Source organism: Elaeis guineensis, chromosome 12, assembly GCF_000442705.2.
Source record: "Elaeis guineensis isolate ETL-2024a chromosome 12, EG11, whole genome shotgun sequence".
In the NCBI taxonomy this organism is placed as follows: Eukaryota; Viridiplantae; Streptophyta; class Magnoliopsida; order Arecales; family Arecaceae; genus Elaeis; species Elaeis guineensis.
In genome coordinates this window covers 7,558,861-7,580,745 of record NC_026004.2, presented here as the reverse complement: position 1 = coordinate 7,580,745, position 21,885 = coordinate 7,558,861, and the positions used below count along the sequence as shown (strand labels likewise).

General features: G+C 38.3%; 1 protein-coding gene across 2 annotated transcripts; it reads right to left on the bottom strand.

Annotated features, from left to right (window-relative positions):
* Positions 1-584: 584 nt before the first annotated feature.
* Positions 585-18,804, bottom strand: LOC105055480 (katanin p80 WD40 repeat-containing subunit B1 homolog KTN80.4). Of its 2 annotated transcripts, XM_010937315.4 has the most exons (18): positions 18,309-18,804; positions 17,824-17,954; positions 17,548-17,665; positions 17,213-17,439; positions 16,881-16,983; positions 13,231-13,301; positions 11,621-11,695; positions 11,411-11,554; positions 11,097-11,274; positions 10,450-10,977; positions 7,277-7,333; positions 7,075-7,193; positions 6,150-6,275; positions 3,555-3,629; positions 3,362-3,474; positions 1,727-1,843; positions 1,558-1,626; positions 585-1,271 (listed from the first exon to the last, which is right to left on the bottom strand). In XM_010937315.4, the coding sequence occupies exons 1-18, from the start codon at positions 18,337-18,339 to the stop codon at positions 1,208-1,210; spliced, it is 2,346 nt and encodes a 781-aa protein (XP_010935617.1). In that variant the 5' UTR covers positions 18,340-18,804; the 3' UTR covers positions 585-1,207. The 2 variants fall into 2 exon arrangements, with proteins under 2 accessions (XP_010935617.1, XP_010935618.1); XM_010937316.4 differs by lacking the exons at positions 3,362-3,474; positions 3,555-3,629 and having other exon boundaries at positions 1,106-1,271; positions 18,309-18,575.
* Between the last annotated feature and the right edge of the window lie 3,081 nt (positions 18,805-21,885).

Here is a 21,885-nt window from a genome sequence, read left to right as displayed (position 1 = left end):
AGGCAGTTGCAGGCAACGGGCATAGAACTTTTCAGCTGTTGAATAGACCTTGAAAAGCTTGGTGCAAAGATTTGATTTCAAACTAGAAAGATGGACTGGAACGGACTCAGAAGAAAACTCTTAAGCACATGGATTGGTGGGAAGCCTCTAACCCTACTTTGGCCAGCCTATCCTTTCACATTCCTATTGATCAAAGGACCCACACGTGCAACACCATTAACTTACCAGACCGGCACTTCAAATCCAGGGCATTACATTACCACCAAAACTAGCATTCTACCCAATGCCGATAGTGCTCGTTATTTTACCAACAGAAAAAGGGATTTCCCATGATTTTTTTTTCATAAAATATTATTATTATTATTATTTTTCAAAGGATAACGTTTGATTTCTCTGAGTTCCAGTTTCCTTCCAACAGATTAGAAAAACATGGACGACTCGCATATCAGTTGTGACCTAAAACAATTCCAACAAGCAGTAAGCAGAATGATATGGAAATCATGGGAGATGCATCTGCAACATACACTAATTATTTAGAGTAGACATGACGACCATTTTTACCTCCATGGTACTTGTACAGGAAATTGAGGCCTCAAAGTTCTGCTTAAAAATATCAATAAGCCATTTTCCACTGCCTGTAACCGATACAAAGAAAAAGCACATGAACATAAAGCTGTTCCCGTCTGTTCTCACCCAAACACTGGATGGATCAGCCTCCCATATCAAGTAAACAAAAACAAACTTTAGAATACCAACTGTGTTATGTAACAAAAAATGATACAAGCCTCAAGCAACCAACTGTTATAAAGGGGCAGCAAGGGCTCTCCGTATCAAGATTAGCAGTTCACATGTTCTGGGGAAGTCTGAGCTTGTTCTATTGCTGCCAAATATAGATAGCTCTTCAGCAAAGCCCCCTTTCACCATTGCTTCAGCTTCTGGAGCTACAAAGAGCTTGGTGCTCAATTAGTAAGCGTACAAACATAAATAAAACAGGAAACACATTGGTCGTTACTGCTGGGCTTCAATACCCTGATGCCCTAAAAAGCTCCTGAGAAGCAGTTACTGCTGGGCTTCAGTACCCTGAAGCCCTAAAAAGCTCCTGCCAAGCAGCCTGAACCATCAGCTTTACAATATCGGTGGGTTGAAAGAGCTAAAGAATGACAATCGCCTAACTATGCATGTGTATACAAATCTGTCAGTCAGTCAGTCACAACACTTCCTGAAGAGCAAGGTTCAGCTCCTGTGCAGCCTTTGCAGTAGACCCTCCTCTTCTGTTTAATGGAAGTAAAAAATGGAATCACATAACAACAATACCAAATATTGCCTAATGTAAATGACCAGGTTTTCCAAAAGATATTGAACAACATCTATTGCCCTAGCATCGCAAGTCAAATAGTTGATCTATGCTACAGAAACAAATTCTTGAATCAGTTTGTTGACACAAACATATGGTGCTCCATCCAACTTTGTGGACCATAACATGACACGCTAGCAGTTCTTCATGTCAACGGATCTCATCAAATCTTTAAGTTCCTACAGTAGCAGCGGTAAACTCACCTTGTGAGAGTAAAAAGACTGTGCTTGGCCTTTTCCAGCTCAATGAAGCATAAGTTGCACCGCTCCCGCCTGGCATGAACAAAATGAAAAAGATGGAAGAAGCAAATGAACCAGCACCTTGCCACTCGAAAATAAAACGACATGTAAGTGTTGTCAAATGAAAACAAACCTCTGCTCTGCTTGAAGGTCCACGCCAACAGATGGAGCAGCTGATAAAGTTGAATGGATTACAGGGCCGAAGGTTCTCACAAGCTTCAGCAGGATCTCCAAGGAAATGCCTAAATGCCTAAAACCATGATGGTGTCAGAGTGCAATAGTAACGGCCGTTCAAGTTTCAGCCAGAAATAAATAATGCAGCAAGCTGATTGGATTGACCCATTTCCAGGGCAAAGTGCACCTAAAAATGACCTGGTTCATCTGAACCAAAGTCATTTGGACAAGGCTCTAATTGCAAATCTGGCCTGTTTCAGATATATTCAGATATATTGATATGCATCATATGGATGATTAGCGGTGATTAGCACTTGAATTGACAGAAACTAATAGAATATGAGATGATCCTCCCCAAATTTGAGCAGCTAAATGTTGCCATTAGTGATGAGTTTAATCAAGATAATCATCTATTGGTTTCATTCACAATAGCTTAAATGTGATTATAAATTGATTTTATGCAGGGTATGTTGTTGATAATTCCACATGATATTTGCCACTTTTTTGTATCTGAATTTCTTGTTAAAGTTAAGACAACCTATACATGTTTGTTGTGGTCTGTGTTTGGGTTATAACTGATCCAATTTAACTGGACAAAACCAAAGGATCAATAATGTAGATATAAAAATTACTTCAACTAAAACCCAAATTGAAGTGGACCAGGCTTGGAAATGAAGAACTGAATCAATATTAATAGCTAAAGCTATAATTGCAAATCAGTCTTGAGATCAAGGAACATGATAAACTGATGATTTGAAAAATCCCATCTGGCCCCTGACATTATTTATGATTATTTGTACTAGTCCTTTTGCCAGTTTTTGTAAAAAGAAAAAATGGTTACATAAACTTTATTTGAGGTCAAGAAACCATCAACAAGTTACGGAGAGATCTGACTAACCAAGTGAATGCACAGATGATAAAAAATAAGAAAAAGGAATTTATAGGAATATTTGATTGGAGTGCAGAATTACTGACAAGTAGCTTATAATCAATTAGGCCTTTGCAAGAGAAATTTGGCCATGACACTTAGAAGGATGAAATATTAGGGAAAGTTAAACTTCACATTTTCAACCTCTAACAAGAACCAGTATCTTCTGAAACAACAACAAGGAGAAAAAGATGAAGAAGACCAGATGGACAGAGGTAGACAATACAAGGAACAACAAGAAAATATAGCTGAAGAAAACAATACAAGTGCCATGGGTTCACTTGTTGACTGCAAGGAAATACCTCATATTTAAGTGAGATGAATCAAGGGAATCGACCAAATTGAGACAGCTATTATCCACCCAAAAATTTTCGCTTTGTCTAGGGTTGCTGAAGAACTGGGGCCACTAGAGACCAACTTGAGCCGGGAGTAGCATCTAAGAAACCTAGAAGTGAATAAAGGAAAATGCATGCAAGGAATGCTAGGTGAAAGCCTATCATGCGTGCACCAAATGATGATAGAGGCAAGATAAGAACATTTTACCGTACATAGGCCTGATCATGCCAGACCTATTGAAAATTTAGATTTCTCAGCCCACGTCTGACCCATTGCATCACAATTATGCCAGAAGCAACATCATCACTATAAGAAACATGCTGAACGTACCTATCCATTTTACTCTCTAGAAGGCTGGTAAGGACTGGTAGGAGACAAGTGAATATATCCAGAGTTATGTTATCACTTTTTTCTGTCCAAATGCTTACTACATCAGCAGAGACCTGCATTGTAGGATTATCAAGCTAATGTCCGGCTCCTTGTCAACCAACTCTCATAAAGGAAAACTCCATAAAATACCTACAGCATGATCAGACATCTTTTCCATTGCCTGGATGACACCCCTGAAATCATTTCTTTCCCAAAGTCGGTGAACAACCTGTAAGTCGCATATAAGGTTTAGATGCAATCTATAGGGTTAAATATCAAATGACATGCAACAATTAAGTCATCTGAGTTCACCTCATAGAGGTCTGGATCACTTGTTTGAAATTTAAAAATCATGCAATGATGCTATAAAGCTATGAAACTGTTTCCCGATTATGATTTTATAAAATAAGGTGCAGCTTTTGGCGAAGCCAAAGATTATACTATAATTTTATGTTCACATAAAGAGAAAAACTAGTCACATTTTCAGTTGTGAAACTAAACCAATAAACAGCAATATGGTTATGAAACTAGTCTAATATAGAGCTAGAAGTGGGCTCGGGCTGCCCTGTGGTCCATCAGGCCAGGCTGACTTCGTGTCGGGCTATGGTCTAGGCACGAAAGACTTCGGATCAGGATTGGGATTAAATGTAGAGCCCATATATTTTTTCGGCAGGGCTCACTTAGATCCTTGACCCAGCCTAAGGCTGGCCCAAGTTTGAGCCCAGACAAGGCCCAAAACTGAGCATGCACTCAGGCCTGGAGCCATCCCAGAATCATTTCCAAAATAGGCCCGAGTCTTCGTATGCTAGGTGGTCTATCAGAGCCATTTTGGTTGGGTTCCAGCCCTGATTGCGTGAGGGGAAAGCAAGGCACTACATCTTAAAGACTTGAAGGCTCGAACAAATCTCGAAGGCCAATAATCTTTTGTCTCCCCTCCACTAGGTTTCCTCCTCTGCCTCCTCTACCTCTCCATCCTCTTTGGTCTTGTGAGCGAGCCTTGCCCTTTGAATTGTTACCATCGCCCAGATCCCTGCTAGCGGTGGTGAGGAAGAGCGGCTCTCGATGGAGGCAAGGAAGGTGCTATGAGCGGTGCAGATGGAGGCGATGCAAGTATGGCTGAGGGGGCCCTAAGAAGCTGCATGGAATACATGGAGTTTGCCCAGATTTGTTGTGACTTTCAAGGTTGCCACCATTGATCAGGGGCTCAGCATCGCCCACTCGCTCGACGAGTCCAGGGCTATCATTGTCCTGGGTGACATCATCTTCCTCCATCCTGACCTCATGAGCCCCCCTCTCCATTTTCTCTCATTCTAGCTAGCTTCTGTTTTATTGACCTTCATTAATTAATTTAATTTATGCTCTCGTGGGTGAGTCTTCTTTTTTTATTCTTTCTTTTTTCTTGGTTTTGAACACCATCACTAGGTATAGTGTAAGTTAGAAATCAGGGAATTGGTTTCTTTCCTCTTCATTAACGGCCATTTGGGATGCTCCTATTATGGGAAAAATGTGACATACTTGGCATCACCTCAGGATACAAGTTTTTTAAGCCCACCCCTTCCACCCCCCCGGCTCCCTCTCCTCCACCCTTTTTGGCATCATTTTCAGCTAACTCGGGTCAGGCCCAATCAGGTTTCACGTAGGCCCAAGCTTGGGCTTCGGCACGGACTTTCCAAAATTTTCAGGCCTAAGCTTGGCCCGAAACACAACAAAAATTTTTTAGACCAAGCTTGGGTAAAGGCACAGCCTGGCCTCGCTCATCCCGTTTCCAGTGCTAGTCTTATATGATAGTTTAAGAGCAAAAAAGCAACTGACTGGCTACTTGTGATAACTTGTGCAATGTCAGAATTGCTTTTTCATTTTCTTTCGTCATTCTAATTCCATTTTGCATCAACAACAAGACTGCATATACATGGAGTGCAATGCTACTAACCTCCTATTTGCAAACTCTCTAGCATGTACTCCAGTTGTTTATGCAACTTTTGCCAAAATATGGCAACTAGACAAATTTCCAACTTGGAGAAGAAAATGGTTTCCATGTACATGAATTGCTCATTTTTTCCCGGATTTTATTTATATACTTTTTTTAAGTTTTTATGCACACAAAAATAAGTCAATCATTGATAACTCAGCAAGCTATTTGTATGTAACAAAAATCTGCTTGTGATCCTCAATGTATTTTTTTGCATAGATTCTGCAGATGCTTACCCAGCAGTCCAGCACCATAGATATGTAGCATACTTATAGAATGCTACTTGTCACCTGTCACCATAACCAGTGAGTTGCTTATTTAGTTAAAGCCCAACTAGGGAGAAATGAGGATGTAGAATCCCCACCACTGATTTTGCATCTTTCCTTGCTGTTTGAAAAGGAAAAGTTAAAAATCCAAGACAAAAGCAAGAGCTGCATTTCTCATGGAAAATTAACTAGATGTAACCAATTCACCAATTTGTTCAAGAGACACAGTACTCAAATGAAATTTAAAATTAGAAACCAACAATATAATTATTTGAAGTTTTTTTCTGAAATTTTAATCAGAAACATGAACATTGTATTAAACAATATGTTTCTAAGCTGATATGTCTCATATAATTATTATTCTTATGAACCACAACTTCAACAGAATGATAATTGCTTAGAAAATGATATAAAATATACGGGATTAAGTTTGCTGGTCAGTATTGTGGGTTTTGGTTACTCTTCATATGTCAAAGCAATAATATCTACAAGCAAATTCATCATCACAAATCACCTGTAGTTTTGTCAACTGAGTTTGTGCAGAGTTTAGGAATTGTTCGTGTTGTTCCATCAGATCAGCAATGGTATCTTCATCACTAGCAGAGACTGTTTCTTTTCCAAATGATGGAGGGCGCCCCCTCTGTTAAAACAACAAAAGATAATAGCACATGAGCAGATATATAGAGGAAAAACAAGAAGGTAGATATACAAATAACTTAGCAAGTACTGCAAACAATAATTGGTCTACAGTAGCTGACCTATATAAAGCAAACAAAGGGACCAAAAGGGCCAGCATCAGAAGTATATTATGCATTATTACTTATCAAACAAGTCCAAAAAAAAGCCTTAATTTGGAGATCTTAAATCTGTAACCTATAGAAATACACAATTTTATTTTTGCACTTCAGGTGGATAAGCATCCTGAATTCACTCAAATTAAAGAATTAAAGAGCCATGAAAAAGCATATAAAAAAGGAAAATCATGGGAGAAAAGTTGGCCAAGGATGAAATTATGCAAGAAGAAGATAATTTCAACATCCACCCAGTAGAATCATATGACAAAAAGCAGAAGAACAGTATGTCATGAGTAATTTCTTTTTTTACAAGGGAAAATCTAACGTGCTCATCAGACAATTAACTATTCAACATAAGTATTTCATGGAACACTTCTGCAATAATCAAAACGACAACCAGTAAGTTTCCAACTGTTTTGTAAAAAGACTGACATCAGTGAAGGTACACAGCATTATCATGAAGCATAAGATTTTTATATCCATGCATTAACAAAAATATGTTCACATTTTGAGCCTGGCAAATAGATTAAGCAACTGCTTATCAATTCGAGACTTTACACTGTATAACAATCAAAATATTGTCTCTTTTATTAGGGAAGCTTCATTACACAGTGGTGGTTATGAGCAGTCAGTTTGAAATCATACCAAAGAATATGAGACATTTGTAGCAGTCATGGTCTCGGAAGAACTGCTGGGTGTTGGACCCTCATAGCCAGGAGATTGTTCCCTCTTTTCCCAACTTGCAACAAGTGATCTTGTTTTACCTATATAGTGCTCATAAAATTAAATACAGAAGGCCAAATGTCTCTCTCATATGCATCAATTGACAATAGGCAGGAAAATATACCTCCTTTTGGAACTTCCACAGAGCATGTGTCCCTCGGTTTATGGGCCCTAAAGTTACCTGACACAAACACACATATACCAATTTTGAGCATCAATCAAATTTTACAAGGCATCATACTAATTGCAGCAGCACAAATTGCTAAACTAAAAACTTACAACATGCATGTCAACATTTAACAAGGAGAGCTTCTTCCAAGCAAAATGCATAATTCAAAGTTAAGTAATTAAAGTAAAAATGGAAGCAATTAAGCTCTGCAAACTCTATAGACAAAGCATTGTTACTGAGCATCCAGAAATTCAATTTTGTTAACTGACATTTCAAGTGGAGAGAATAGATAATGTTAACTGAAATAACATCTCATCAAATTGGTTCCTCCAATTAGTTGAGGTCCTTGTCTCTGAATACTTATTGGCAACCATAGGACGTATTAATTCTTGCATGGTTTTCAAGATTCTTCGATAAATACATAGGAAAATCTTAATACATAGAAGAATTTTAATAAATAGAAATAATCATAAAATCATGTGTGTGTGCATGTGTGTGAAATATTAAAGAGTTGAATATATGCCCCCTTTTCTGGCAACCTCGGACACTCAGTGGCAGGAAACCTAGGGTGTCCCACCCACTTCAAAAGCCACTGGAAACTGGCTGCCACAGCTGCTTCTTAAGCAATTCATTTTTATAAATTCTTTGAATGATTTACCACCCTGCACCCACATCTGTGAATCTGCTCCCACACTTGCTAAGCAAGCTCTAATATAGCGAAAACATTTTGCAGGCAATGAAGGTATAGGACAAACCAAGATTCACAATCTTGGCACAAAGGACCATTCCAATCACGTACTGATATGATAAGGTGTCAAGGTGAACCATATCGATAAGCGTACTAGTTCAGTACAGATTCAATATCTATTTTATTTTTAATTTTTTTTTGATTTTAAGGTTATTTTAAAGTTTATGGATCTTTAAATTATGATTTAAGAGTGTTTTATATAATCTTGAGAGACTCGGATTGCTTAATGGATGTAATTGTAATGAGTAAACATAAAGTTGCAACTTATATCATTGTGTGCCCTAGGCTATATTTTTTAAGCAACAAAAAGCCCAGATGGTAGTGAATTGTTCTACTCGAGGGCATGGCATAGGTTATGAAAAATGTTATCAATGGTGGGCAAAATTTATATTTGAATACTGAACATTGTGGTTATCTGTATTCAATAGACCCTCTTCTAGATGAACTAAAGAGAGCATCTTTCGTGGAGATCTATACATCTCCTAGCCTTTGTCATTCTCTACAGATTTGGAAACTGTTATGATCAAGACCACCTCCATTTCAACATCTTTTACTTACAGAAAGGATTTTAAATTTTTATTATGAACCTAATGTTGTGGTAGAATACATGAGTTTTTCCTTGCAAAACCCACCTTTCTTGATGTAACATAGGGTGCAGACTAGACCATGCCAAGCTTCTTAGGAGCCAGTGGATAGTGAAGACTTAGACAAGCAAATATTTGATTTTATTTACATTTTATGATTTTCCTATAAATTTTCTATCAGACACAGTATCAAATTTTAGCAAGTTTCTATACCATAGTAGAATAATTCTTGCATGCTTCTTTGTTATTGGATCCTATTTTTAGAATGATTTTGTACTAAGTTTAATGCCGAAATTGGGGGCCATGTCTTATATATGCTTCTAACATATTGCATGAAGGGTGGCTTCTGATATATCGATAAAAAAATTTTCAGAGAGAACTTCATTGAATGAAGGATTCTTCAATCCAATGTGCATTCAATTTATCCATTGATCTCCAAAATTGAAGTCCGATGTTTGAATCATTCCACTCCTTGCATTATCAGTTCCTTTCACAATTTTTGAAGATAAAAGAGAATGAAATCCTACCTACTCCTCTCTTTTTGGTTATCAGATGGCCCGAACTGATCTGAATTGAGAGGCCAAACCGACCTGATTCCACACCACTTTCAGTCGGCGTGCCCCAAAATCGGGCAGTTCAATTCAGTTTGGCAGACCATGGGACAAACACTAGCAACATGGTTACAGGAATGGTATTTATGTTACAGTTATGTGGTTTCATAATATGATGGATTAATGACATCTATCAGACAAGGGCATAATGAATGATAAATATGCCCTACAGAATCTTTTTTTTTTTTTTGATAAGGTGGAGAGATTATACCCGTATGGTATGAATACATCAAATAAGCTCAAAAAATAAAATATCACACAAAACAGTCAGTCAAATATCAGATCAGTCCACAGTGCTTCTCCTAAATGCTCCACCACATAAGAGGTGACCCAGTCCGCAGTCCTTTTCGCCTCTCAGTAAATGTGCCTAGCACCTAGGGAGACACACTCCTTCAATCTCCTCCAAATGTCGTGCAAAAATGGGTGAGCTCCAGACATTGATTTTTCTCTTGAATATTTTGTTTTTAGAAAAAACAAATTAACACTTGGTTATTGACTACTAAATAAAGTAATAAGCATAATAAATGAACAGAACAAGAAGCACCTGGCTGCTGGCATATTCATAACCAATCTTACCACCAAGGTGCAAGTACTACATCTACCATAACAAGAATTGTAACACCATTGTGATTGGGTAAAGTAGAAATGTCTCATGTCATAAGGCTATGCTTTTGCATCTAACTTGTAAGAGACACTTAGAAAGGAAGACTGCAGCATAAATACCATAGTCTTATATGAATAGGCAAAGCTTTTGATTTCAACCAATGTAGCATCCTCCAACAACAACTAAGGAGTCAATTCATATGCAATGAAAAGTACAGAGGCAGGAAAGAATATAGATGAGCACATGTGTTATCTGTAGGCTCTTTTGTTTTTTTCTTTTTCTTTTTTTTTCTTTGTTTTTGGGGAGGGGGGGAGCGGTAGGGTGGGGGTTGAGGTGCAAGTGACGATGAAATAAAATCTTCACCATTGCAAGGCTAGAAAGCTTTATTCTGCACTAGAAATAGAGAACAGAAATGATGAAAGCAACTGAAAACAAATGAGGACACAGAAAATCTGATAATAAGAAGGCACATAAAAATGGTATGCAAAAAACAAGGTCCAGCATAAAAGGCATCTAAAAGCAATATCTACACTAAAGTTTTTTTTTTACATTCTGTCAAATTATTAAGACTCTGGACATACCATTTTCATGGTTGTGATTTGTACTTGGCTCAGTCAATAGACTTGCTCCCAGTTTCCCCGTCCCAGTGCGTTTAACATCATCAGGGTTATGTTCTCCAGCACTCACTGGAGGATCTACACCATTGCCGGCAGATTGAAAATTTTGGTCCAAAACTTCATTCAATTCAGAGTTTTTATCACCCACAAATCCAGACTGAATGGTAGTATCTGATTTATCCGAATCATCTCTGATATTTGATAACTTCCGAAAATCAGAAAATTTTGACTGGACACTGTATGGTAGCATTCTTCCAGCACCAGTTTCTTTTCTAGAATCAGAGCCCAGCTCCACTCTCGAGCTAGTTCTGGGGACGATAACAGGTATCACATCATTCTTATTGAAGGTCTGAATATTGGTTGTACCATGAGTCTTTGATGAACTTCTCTTAAGAGTTGGAGCACCAGTTGCCGCGGCTGAATTTGCTGCAGTTATTTTTGGACCATTGCTCATTCCAATCCTTTGAGGGGTGCCGGGGACACTACCGGTAGCTTTGATTTTACAAAGGAATAAAAAATGAGAATTATTTCAATCACTTTCTATTGCTTCAAACATCTCAAGTATAGAAACTACATGAACATAAGCACATTACAGAAAGAAGATAACCTACCTGAAGCAGGTTTTGTCTCCTTGACTGCTGGCTCTGAGTTTTGTGACACTGATAGCCTCCCCATATTTGCCTTTAAATTGTTGTCAGCTTGCAAAGACATATTACCACTTGAAGTAGATTTTGGTTCTGAATGACCATTTGACCTTGCAGCAGTAGCAACTGCATATGGCTCAATGCGCTGTAATTCACGAGGTCAGGTACTGTTATAAAATGGTATCAAATTTATCAAATTTTAAAATAGGTCATATCTCCAGAATGAGATTTGTTATCACACCAATGAGACATAAGAGAAATAGAGGAATATTAGACCATACCGAGAGGTCCACAACCCAAACTCCAACACAACTTTGATTATAAGAACATCCAAGAAGTTTTCCCTCATGAGTGTTCAGGTCTGACAGTCTAGACCAACCAACATCCACAGCATCATGACATCTTACTGGTTCCCAGGAGAAAACCTGAACCACAATTAAGATAAATATTTGAGCTAAGTTCATGGAAACAGGCAGAAAAATAAAACTTACCTTTAGACTTTCATGCAATCCACAAAGAAGAGTTCTCCCATCAGGATTGAATGTCATCGAGCGTACACCAGTTGTCTGGAATTCAAAAATTAATGATGCTTCAACCATCCATATTAAGAGGTTAAACACTAAAGGCAGGGTATTTCATCCATCCATTTGTTCATTCATTCATTGTTTAGTAGCATCAACAATTTGAAACAAGATTAAATGCTGAACTAAGGCACAAAGAAATTGCTCAGATGGGTCAGTGGAATGTGTCTACCAATAGAGAACACAATGAGCGGTAATTTAGGACTTCAGTGGAGTCTGAAAAATACAAAGAAGAACTTGAAAGGCAGTCATTTTTACTGCAAACATTCACAATACATCTGGAGGAGCACTGACAAGCGAGAAACTTATTTTTTCATGAATAGGTGAGAGCTTACTTAGGGTTGGAATTCACAGAAGCTCTATAACTAATGAATTGATTGCAACATTTCAAGGAACAGTAGACACAAATAAAGGTCTGTTAAAATATATTATCTGAAACACCAAATTGGATGAGATTTGTCTATGATGACAAAGGATATGGCAGATAATTCCTACTTCAGAAACCACATTTTTTATCGATATAGTTAGAATTATGTAAATTACTATAAGAAGCAAAATAATAATAATAATAATAAACAAATATAAGGATGGCATACAAGAGCAAAAATCAATAATTGATCCAAAAGAAGGCAAACTGGCAATTCAAACTCTCAAATTTCAAAACAATATGGCCACACTAATCCATCCCCAATTATTTCAAATACCAAAAGCCCGTCATTCTCATAATTTATTAACCATGACTTCCTTAATTTTTCTTTCAGAAAGGCTAATTCTCTTTCAAGACTACATAATGAAAGGGGACAAGTTGCAGTGCTTCTTCCTCCATCCAACCACAAAGGTCCTTCTACCCCAACAGGCAAGTAATATTACAAAATATTTCAAATGCATCCAGAGGATGCCACAGCTTCTCCCGATCTCCTATAATCATAAAGCCATGTGAATTAGGTGAAAAGATGAGAATCAAATTTATTTCCACATTATGAAAGCAACAATTGCCATTTAATACCACCCCTCCACCCTTCCTTGGGAAGGAAAACCAAGAGCAGCAATTAAAAAAAGAGATATTTTCATCTGAAGAAGGAAAAGCAATCAGAATAATGCAGGCCCTTTTAGTGAAGCCCCACTACTCTGATATCAAATGTCTCTTGTTTAGAAAAGATCTTCCAAACTAGACAGCGCACCAAATTATCTTATACCCCTTATTAGAAGTCTAGGTTTCCATCTCGAAGCAAGATCCAGACAACCCGTATTTTCAAAATATTATCTTCTGACCTGGATCCCCTCAAATACAGCCCCAGCCCTTTAAATCTCCCACTTCTCTAGGGCTTTACTAAGCAAAATTGAAGTTTGAAATTCTATGCCTAATAGTATCGATATTAATATTGCTAATACTCGCAATTCAGGATAAAGAAAACATAAAATTATAATGGGGTCATTTAAGAGAAAAATTAGACAAAAAACTGAATGAACATTAATATAAATAAAATATAAAAGCCAATGCTGATGAACTTATAAAATACCTCAGGCCCAGCAGATCCAATCAATTCAAATGTTTCAAGGTCCCAGAATTTTACAGTTTTATCAGCTGAACCTGCATAAGTTTTAACAAGAAATCAATAAATATATTACTAAAGAAAATTAACAGCATATTCTCCTGATGCTTAACATAGAAACAAAGTTCTACCCAAGGTTTGTCATACCGTATCAAACCAGATGCTACAGGGCATACCATACCGGTTCGGTACCAGTATGCAGTTCTGAGGCATATCGACACTCGGTATGCCATGACATTGGTATGGGGCTCAGTACCGAGACAACATACCCTGGTTCTACCTATAATTATGCATCATAAAGAAAAAAGCAGCTATGTACCACCTGACTGCATAAGAAGACCCTTATCATAAAGCGTCACAGGTATGCCCATGATAAACTTTCCATATAAAGACAATGTTTTCAAAGGAAAGTGCAAGACGGAATTCCACGTTATTTGTTAGTACAAAGCATTCATTAAAAAAATTAAAGTTAAAGAGATCATGATTACAGAAAATGGAAGAATGAATAAAAGGGTAGTGCCGAGAAAATCAACTTAAAAATATCAACTGCGACGATCTACAGAGACAAGAATGAGAAGTTCAAATCACAGAATATATTAAATTACCAACTTGAACCAAGATCTCGTTGTTCATTAAAAACAATGAGTTCCCTTCTCTAAACTTGAACTTTAAGAACATCGAGGACACTCCATTACTTCATCAGTATGACGCTGCTCCAAAGCCATTTTGTAATGCGCTATTATGTTATTCAACAAACAAAAAACATTGAATGGACTAGCTCCTAGATACAAATATTCTCATGCCCCAAGTTTAAGGGATGCGTAAGATCTAATAGTCAGACATGCACCCTTACCTGCCAGCGACATCCAAGGGCACATGACAATTTGCACAAAATAGTTACTTTCACAATAGCGTATTCCAAAATAAGATAACAAAATTCATTTATATACATTCATACATATATATATACATATACATATGCATACATACATACATATATATACGCGCACACATATTTTATATATATATATATATATATATATATATATATATATATATATATATATATATATAAATAGTGAGGCGGGCCCCTTCAACAAAACTCAAGCTTGTTAGCACCTTTTTTTGGTACTACCTCAGCTAATCCCTCATTGTTTTCATGCATTAAACTCGGGAGTATGTTTATTTGCTAATATGATAGCCGGTCATAGTTCAATAAAGATTTTAAGTGGGATACTATTGATGCCTAACCTATTTTGAATGAGACCTTCAAATAGGATAGATTAGGGCATATGAGCTGGAAAGAAAGTAGACCAGAAAGATAGAGATTCAGTCTCGACAGTCGAAAACATGGTTCTCAAAACCGTCCTGGACCGAACGGTTTGGGACATGCCGAAATGGATCGGTGGAAAACTGGGATGGTTTCGACAGAAAAAACGGCACACACCGGTGCCGGGAAAGAAAGAGAGGGAGATGGAGGCAAAGAGAGAGAGGAGGAGAAGGAGAGGCCGTCGGAAGCTGGCAGTGGCCCTCTGCGGCCGCTGGAGGGTGGCAGAAGCTATCGCGGCTAGGTTCGCCTGATGGGGCTGCTGCAACAAGCGAGAAAGAGAGAGGGGGGGACTATCGGAGATGGGAGGACAGGACGGTGGAGAGGCCGCTAGAGATCTTTGAGTGGCCGCCGTGGCCACCGGACGGCGGAAGCGGCACGAGTGGAGTCACGGAAGCAGCAGACGTCGACTCTTTTTTAAAGGGCAAGAAGAACAATGAAGCCGGCAAAATGAAGCCAGCACTTTGTTTGCCGACTTTATTTTTTAAATTTTTTTTAAAAAATAAAAAATAGTGAAGTCTGCAATCGATTTTCCAGCTTTACTATTTTAAATTTTTTTAAAAAAGATCAGAAATAGTGAAGCGGACAAACCCATGCCGACTTCATTGTTATCGGATTTTTTTAAAAAAGTCTGTGAAACAGGGACAATCGCCCTTGTTTCACGCCGTGGAGCCGCAGATGGCGTTTACACCGCCCAACGGCCACGGCGGCCAACCGGAGGTCCGCTGACGGCCTCTCCAGCGGACCCCCCTCTCTCTTTTTCTTCCTCTCTTTTTCTCTCTTTTTCTCTTCCTCGGAACATCCCTTCCTCACTTTGTCGGTTCGCCCCGATCCAATCCGATACGAAACCGTACCGTACTGTGCCGCCGGCCGATCGAAACGACCACCGATACCAGAACTGAGAATCTTGGCCGGAAAGAAGCCTTATACAATAGGGATTAAACAGATTTAAGTACATTCTACTAGTTAAGTACAGGCCAGATTCCTTTTTAAGTGAAAGTGCAGGATAAAGTCATGACTAGACTAATGTAGTGACAAGGGCACGGTTTTCGGAGGTTGACGATGATTGGAAGGGGACTTCTGAGATAGGTTCCATCTAAATTGCTTCTAATCAGAAAGACGGACCTCAATGGCACCCACTTGGATTTCTTTTTTCATAGTAGCTGCAATGGGAGTCGTAGCTATCTTGGTATGTATATGTAGGTATATATAAAATTATGACATTTCAAGTCATCCCCTTCCCATTCTAGCAATTTGTTTGAAGTCTAAAACAACATCTATGAGTGTCCTATTCACTTTATTCAACTATGGCCTTACCCATCTGTAAATCATTCCACACATAAGGACGTGCACAAATAAGTATGGATGTGACAACCTCATTGCTTTTCTTAAAGTATGTCGTATTAGATGCTTCTAGACACCATGAAGCTTGACATTCATTTCACATGTTCCAGTAGCAGTTATTGCATGAGACCAAAAAACTGAAACAATTGGTATCAATGCAAACATGGAATAAGTGATTGCTAATTAAACCCATCCTTGACAAATGAATCTATCCTGTACTTGAGCTCCCATTCCTTGTCCATTTGAACCATGATGCAACCTTGTACATTCCACTCCATAATTTCTAAGCAAAAATTGCTTTATTGAGGATGTTTTTAGTAACTTTAATGCCTGCCTTTAAAATTCTTTTACCCTTCAATAAGTTTATTTATTTTGGACTATATAAAATCAAATGAATATGCAAGGTCAGAAACTAGGTATGTTAAATGGCAAATTACTCTTCACTGAAGACAGTAGTCAACATATTTTGCTCTCTAAGGCTGGTTCTTGAGGTCTGTCAATGCCATACATACATTTAGTTTGTTAGTCTTGAAACTTATAGACAAGATATTCAAAAGAAGTCAATAAGTTCTCTTAAATTCACTTTGAATAGATCTTTTGCTTTTATTTCACCAAGTTTAATTGTCAAAAAGGACAGCAAGAATACTTGTTCAAAAATTCCTAATCACGAAAAAGAAAACAAAACTAAAAAGAGGACAGTCTAGTGCATAAGGCTCCCACCATTGCAGGATCTAGGGAGGGCTAGACATATGCAGCCTTATCCCCGGATAGTTTTCGTGTTTCAAATAGACTACCTCCACATCACAAGAGAGCAACCTTATCATTGTGTCATGGCTCACCCTCAAGATTCCTTCTTAAATTTCTCAAAATTGTATCATGCATCTGATTGATCTACCGAGCATTAACACTCTCATTAAAAATATAACTGAGAACTATTCTATCTAACCTGTTGCAAGGAGAAACTCATGAGGATGAAAATCTATGCACTGAATTTGACCCTCGTGGCACTTGAAATCATGCAAAAGCTTCCCAGCAGTCAGATCCCACAGCTGTAGAGAGAAGAATTTTAGAGCAGGGCTTGTAAGAAATAGGACACAGCTGTGATAATAAAAGCACACTATAAACGTATGAGGAGGCTTTTCTCATTTATATGAGACTGGCTACACTACAATTTAATTCTTTATGAGAAATATTACATAGGAACAGGTAAATGCGAACAAATTCTATGTTTCTTTTTGCAAATTTTTTGGAACCATCAAAGCAAAACACCACCCTTACCTTCACGATATTATCTTCCCCACCAGAAACAATCCACCGACCATCGGGAGTAAATCTGATAGCATTAACCCCCCGAGTGTGGCCTTTGTACGTGTGAATGCATCCCTTCCTTCTTATGTCCCAAATCTTTAGATTTGTATCCAATGATCCAGACGCAAAGAACTCCCCAAATGGATGAAAGTCAACTGATATACAATTTGACCTGTGACCCGTAAGGGTGCGAACAACTGAAAAATAAAAACCAAAGTCAACCATTTGCGGGAAGTAGTCGCCATCACTAATTCAGTTTTTATAAGCATTCTAAACATTCTGCAGAAGTGGGATTAGGTCCATACCTTTTGCCTCCTCCAAATCCCACAACTTTATTGTGCCACTAGCTGCTCCTGCAGCCACCAATACTTCCGATGAATCAAAACTTACTGACTCAATTGCGCTTGTATGGCCAGATAGACTCTGCGGTCACCAGAAAAGGCATGTTACACAATTAAAACATATGCCTTACTTGGAATATCCAGAATCCCATTGCAAAATTTGAACATTTATAGCACTGCGAGACAATACATAAAGGGAAATGCGAAGTAGAGAGCAAAAGGGGTCCAAAAGGCACCCACCAGTATAGCGTTGGGCTTCCCAATAGCCCAAAGATTGACCTTGTGGTCCTCTCCTCCCGTGACAAGAACTCTCGAGGTTCTCCTCCCAATCTTGAGGCAATTGACATTGGAAGAATGTGCCACAAACTCCTCTACATTAAACGTGGTCAAGGCATACAAATTTCAAGTCCCAGATAGCTGAAACCCAGATTTTTTAAAAAAACTTCTACATTAACACCATTATCAAATATCACAGAAATTTCAGCGTGAAGATCCAAAATCAAAAATAAAGAAAGCAAGATCTCTGGCATCATATCCAAATTCGATCCCTTCTTTGAGACGAAAGCAGAAAAACAGCGGAAGAGGTCAAATAAATACGAATAAAAAGAAAGAAAAACAAATGATCTTTTAATCCAAGAATGCACCTTGTAGTTTGAAACCTAGCAAAACCTAGACCGATTTCTTCTTTCTGTCATCGAAAAAGAGAAGGGCTAGAGAAAGGATACGCAGCTTGTAGGCGCGCTTGGTGGCCGCCATCAAGCTGGCGACGGAAAAGCCAAGAACAGCTCCTTCTTCCTCGTCTTCCAGGGATCCAACAACGCCGACACTCTGAGCCGACCTCCCCCCTCTCTCATCTTAGATCGGACCTCTTCCGTGCCCAACGGATCTCAACGAAAAACCCCCGCATTTCTCCGCTTCCAAAATATAGCCAAAGATCGGTCCCCAATCCACCAAGAACCAGTCTACTGTCGAGCAAAACGCCCACCCTTCATGGAATCGCCGCCACCGCCGCCGCCGCCCGCCGCTGCTCCGCCCTATAAACCTCCGAAGGGTAGTCCTGGCGGCGAGAGAGATGTGCCTTTCTTCGCTAGTTTCGATGCAGGCGAAAGAGAGCGCGCGCGAGAGAGAGAGGAGGAGAAGAGGGAAGAAGAAATGGAGCTTCCTTGGAAGGCTGGTTGGGTTCAAAAACAGAAACCTCTCCCAACCCGGCCTCAACGCACCTTTCCTCCTTTCTCCTAAACTACACAGCAGCACCCTCATGGTCTCCTTATTAATAATATGACACTAATTTTAAATTGAAATTAGTCCAATAAATAACATATATTTCTTAAATTATAAGTTCATAATTATTAATAATTTTTTAAAATTTTAAAAGACACATGATAATAATTGAGACAATGCGGTAATCCAGTTAGTATCATCATACCATACCACCTCGGTAGCATTTTAACCCCGTCCATTCTAAATTACCTTTTACTCCCTATCTTTTTCCTTTTTATTTTTGGATCTATTGGTTACTTTTTTAAGGATGGGATCCTAGTTTGACGTAAACAACATGTTCTTGGCTTCTTGGTCCGTTTCTCTATGTGCTTAGTTCTTTGGTCCTTCTCTCTCTTTGAGATTTTGTAAAATAACAAGGAATAGTATATATGGAGGGCTAGGATTGGGTGGAGAACTATGCTTGTGAGATATGCTAGCTCACTAGTCTTTAATTGACATGTGGCTTTTAGTTTTTCTGGTGCTCTGCACGACTGGAAATTAGCAAACGTTTAATAATACTGTGTGTTTGGGGGCAAAAGGTACTTGCCCCATGAACTCACTTCATTGCTTTTAAACTGTTTTCTCTGGATCAGACCACTGAGTGCTTGGTTGAACCTTATGCAATTGAAGGCTTATTCCCTACTCTATGATATCTAGATTTTTGTTTATGAGTCTATTGCCATATCTATTCGGTACACTTCTATAAGATGAACGGCACATTAGATTAAATTGCATTTTATGTTGCAGCACATAATGGAGACTGGATCTGATGATTAGGTGAGACATGTCTACGGGCTCCATAAGATTTTTTGTTTTCTAACCTTGTGACTCATATTCACATTGGACTGGTGTAATCGCTCATTTGTATTAAATATATATATATATATATATATATATATATATATATATATATATATATCACCCCTTGCTGCTTGGGTAAAAAGGGAGGATTCGATTCAAATTAGGATCAGTCCCCAAGGATGAGCTATATAGTAAGATAGAAAAGGTAGAAATTAGCCTCTCTTGATCTATAAGGAAAAAAAAAAAAAACCACTTGGACTTAGATGAATGACCTATACTAGCAATTGTAGTTTACAATCTCCATGCAAAAGTGCATCTAACAAGTCTCTGCACCTTTTGGGCCTTTGCCATAGAGTTAAAGCCATGTTAATGAGGTTGTTATCTTGAGTGGGTGTGTGACTTTGTTTGATTTGTTGGTTTAGTGTGTCATGATATATATGTGACCAAAATGCAGTGCCATATTAGAGATTACTAATCTAACCTAGGGTAGCCAAACTTCCTTTTTTTTTCAATTGAAAGGGAACAAATTAGGGGGGAACAAAAGTTCTTGCTCTTGTATGATCCATCCGGCAATGGCATTAAGATATTACTGGGTAGATTGCGACGCCTTGATAAATCGAGTATGATTCTACTTAAAAAGAGAAAGTAATCTACATTTGATATATGGATTAAGCACTGACATGATTACATTCAACTCACAGTTTAGTCAATTAGATCCAGTCACATTGTCGTTCCTCCAGCTATTTTTTTCTAAAATTAATCATGTATTCTGAGCATGGTGCGGTTAGTCTCAGAGTGTCGCGAACAATAATAATCATGTGGTGAGAGCTCTACCAAGAACTGCTACGAGAACTTCTTGGGTCTTCATTATGTGATTTCATTTATCAATCACAAACATTAGTATATCACACTTGATAAACACTAAGATAAAAGATGAGACCAGGCAAAAGGGCTTGATGCTACGTGGCAATGATTGAGGCATTCCCCATGATAGTTGTCTGGAGAGAACTCCTGTTAGATCTTCTGTCATTGCTGGGGATGTTCAAGGTTATGCTGTAACACACTAGAATTGTCCCACATGAGGCTCACTAAGCAAGGAACAAGAGAAGTGTGAGTTAAAATGGATCCAGTCATGTGGTTGCAGAGTCCCATTCAGAAACCTGCCCTACTTCTGGCTACATCTCATTCAGACCTTTCCTCCTCCCATTTATATTTTCTAATTGGAAGGAACAAATCAACAATGGTCTGAAGTATCTATACATACGTCGGATATATAATATATAGGAGAGGACATGAAGGCTTCCCCTATTTTTTTGGCTCCGAGGCATTAAGGCTTCCTTGGGTGAAGCATGCATGGAGGTGTTCTGAAACTCCAACCAACAAGTAGTGTTTTTTTGAGAGGAAAGCGACGAAATGGTAACTGATTGAGGGTGGCCGCAGGGGGTATGATGAGGAGTGAAGTGCCTGGCCATCTAAGGGCGCATGCTTGTCTATACTATTAAAACCCCAAACAAGCTAATAAAATCTTGGATGGGCCACAAGACCCTTGGATTAATTATAGTCTTCTCTTTTAATAGGTAACAACTTCGAAACATTATAATGTACCGCATGCATTGTATCTTTGGGCCATGTGTATTTTGGTTGTATGGAATGTCAATTCTGAAAATAATTTTTGATCATCATTTCATTAGAGTTAGTGCACTTCAAGTGTATATAATGACCATCATACCATTATATGGGTCCTCTGACAGTTATGTATGTACATATGCATATATATGTGTGTGCGTGCGTGTGCACGTGTGTGTTAATAGATGGCTTTGACACAATGGTTAGTGTTTAGTCATTGCTTTGCTATAACAACTGTTGCACAATGAGAATAACAGCTAATATATTACAACATTGCAGTGCATTTTTTAAATTCAGATTTGCTATCGATCAAGAAAAAGAATTATTAGCATTCATTTAAGCAAAAAAAAAAAAAAGAACATCATTATTTCTAGTTATTATTTAATATTTTCTGTTTTAGTGACTGATGCTGATTTCCATAGTTATAATAGCTAATATTTTTATGTCAAAATAAATTCAGGGAGTATATTTGAGACCTCGTTTTCACTTATAGAATGTTTAATATACTATAGTTAGAAATGATCGTACGTGTCTGCCAGATGGCAAGAGCTTTGTTAAGAACAGTATCTGGAATCTTAGGTTTGAGAGCAGGTGTGGTTGGTTTGGAGATAGGAG

Excerpts from the sequence above, each read along its gene's own strand:
- LOC105055480 (XM_010937315.4), bottom strand. The coding sequence starts at position 18,339 with ATGGCGGCCACCAAGCGCGCCTACAAGCTGC. Across the intron at positions 17,440-17,547 it reads GGATTTGGAGGAGGCAAAAG|TTGTTCGCACCCTTACGGGT; the intron begins GTATGGACCTAA and ends TTTATTTTTCAG. Across the intron at positions 16,984-17,212 it reads GGGAAGATAATATCGTGAAG|CTGTGGGATCTGACTGCTGG; the intron begins GTAAGGGTGGTG and ends TTCTCTCTACAG.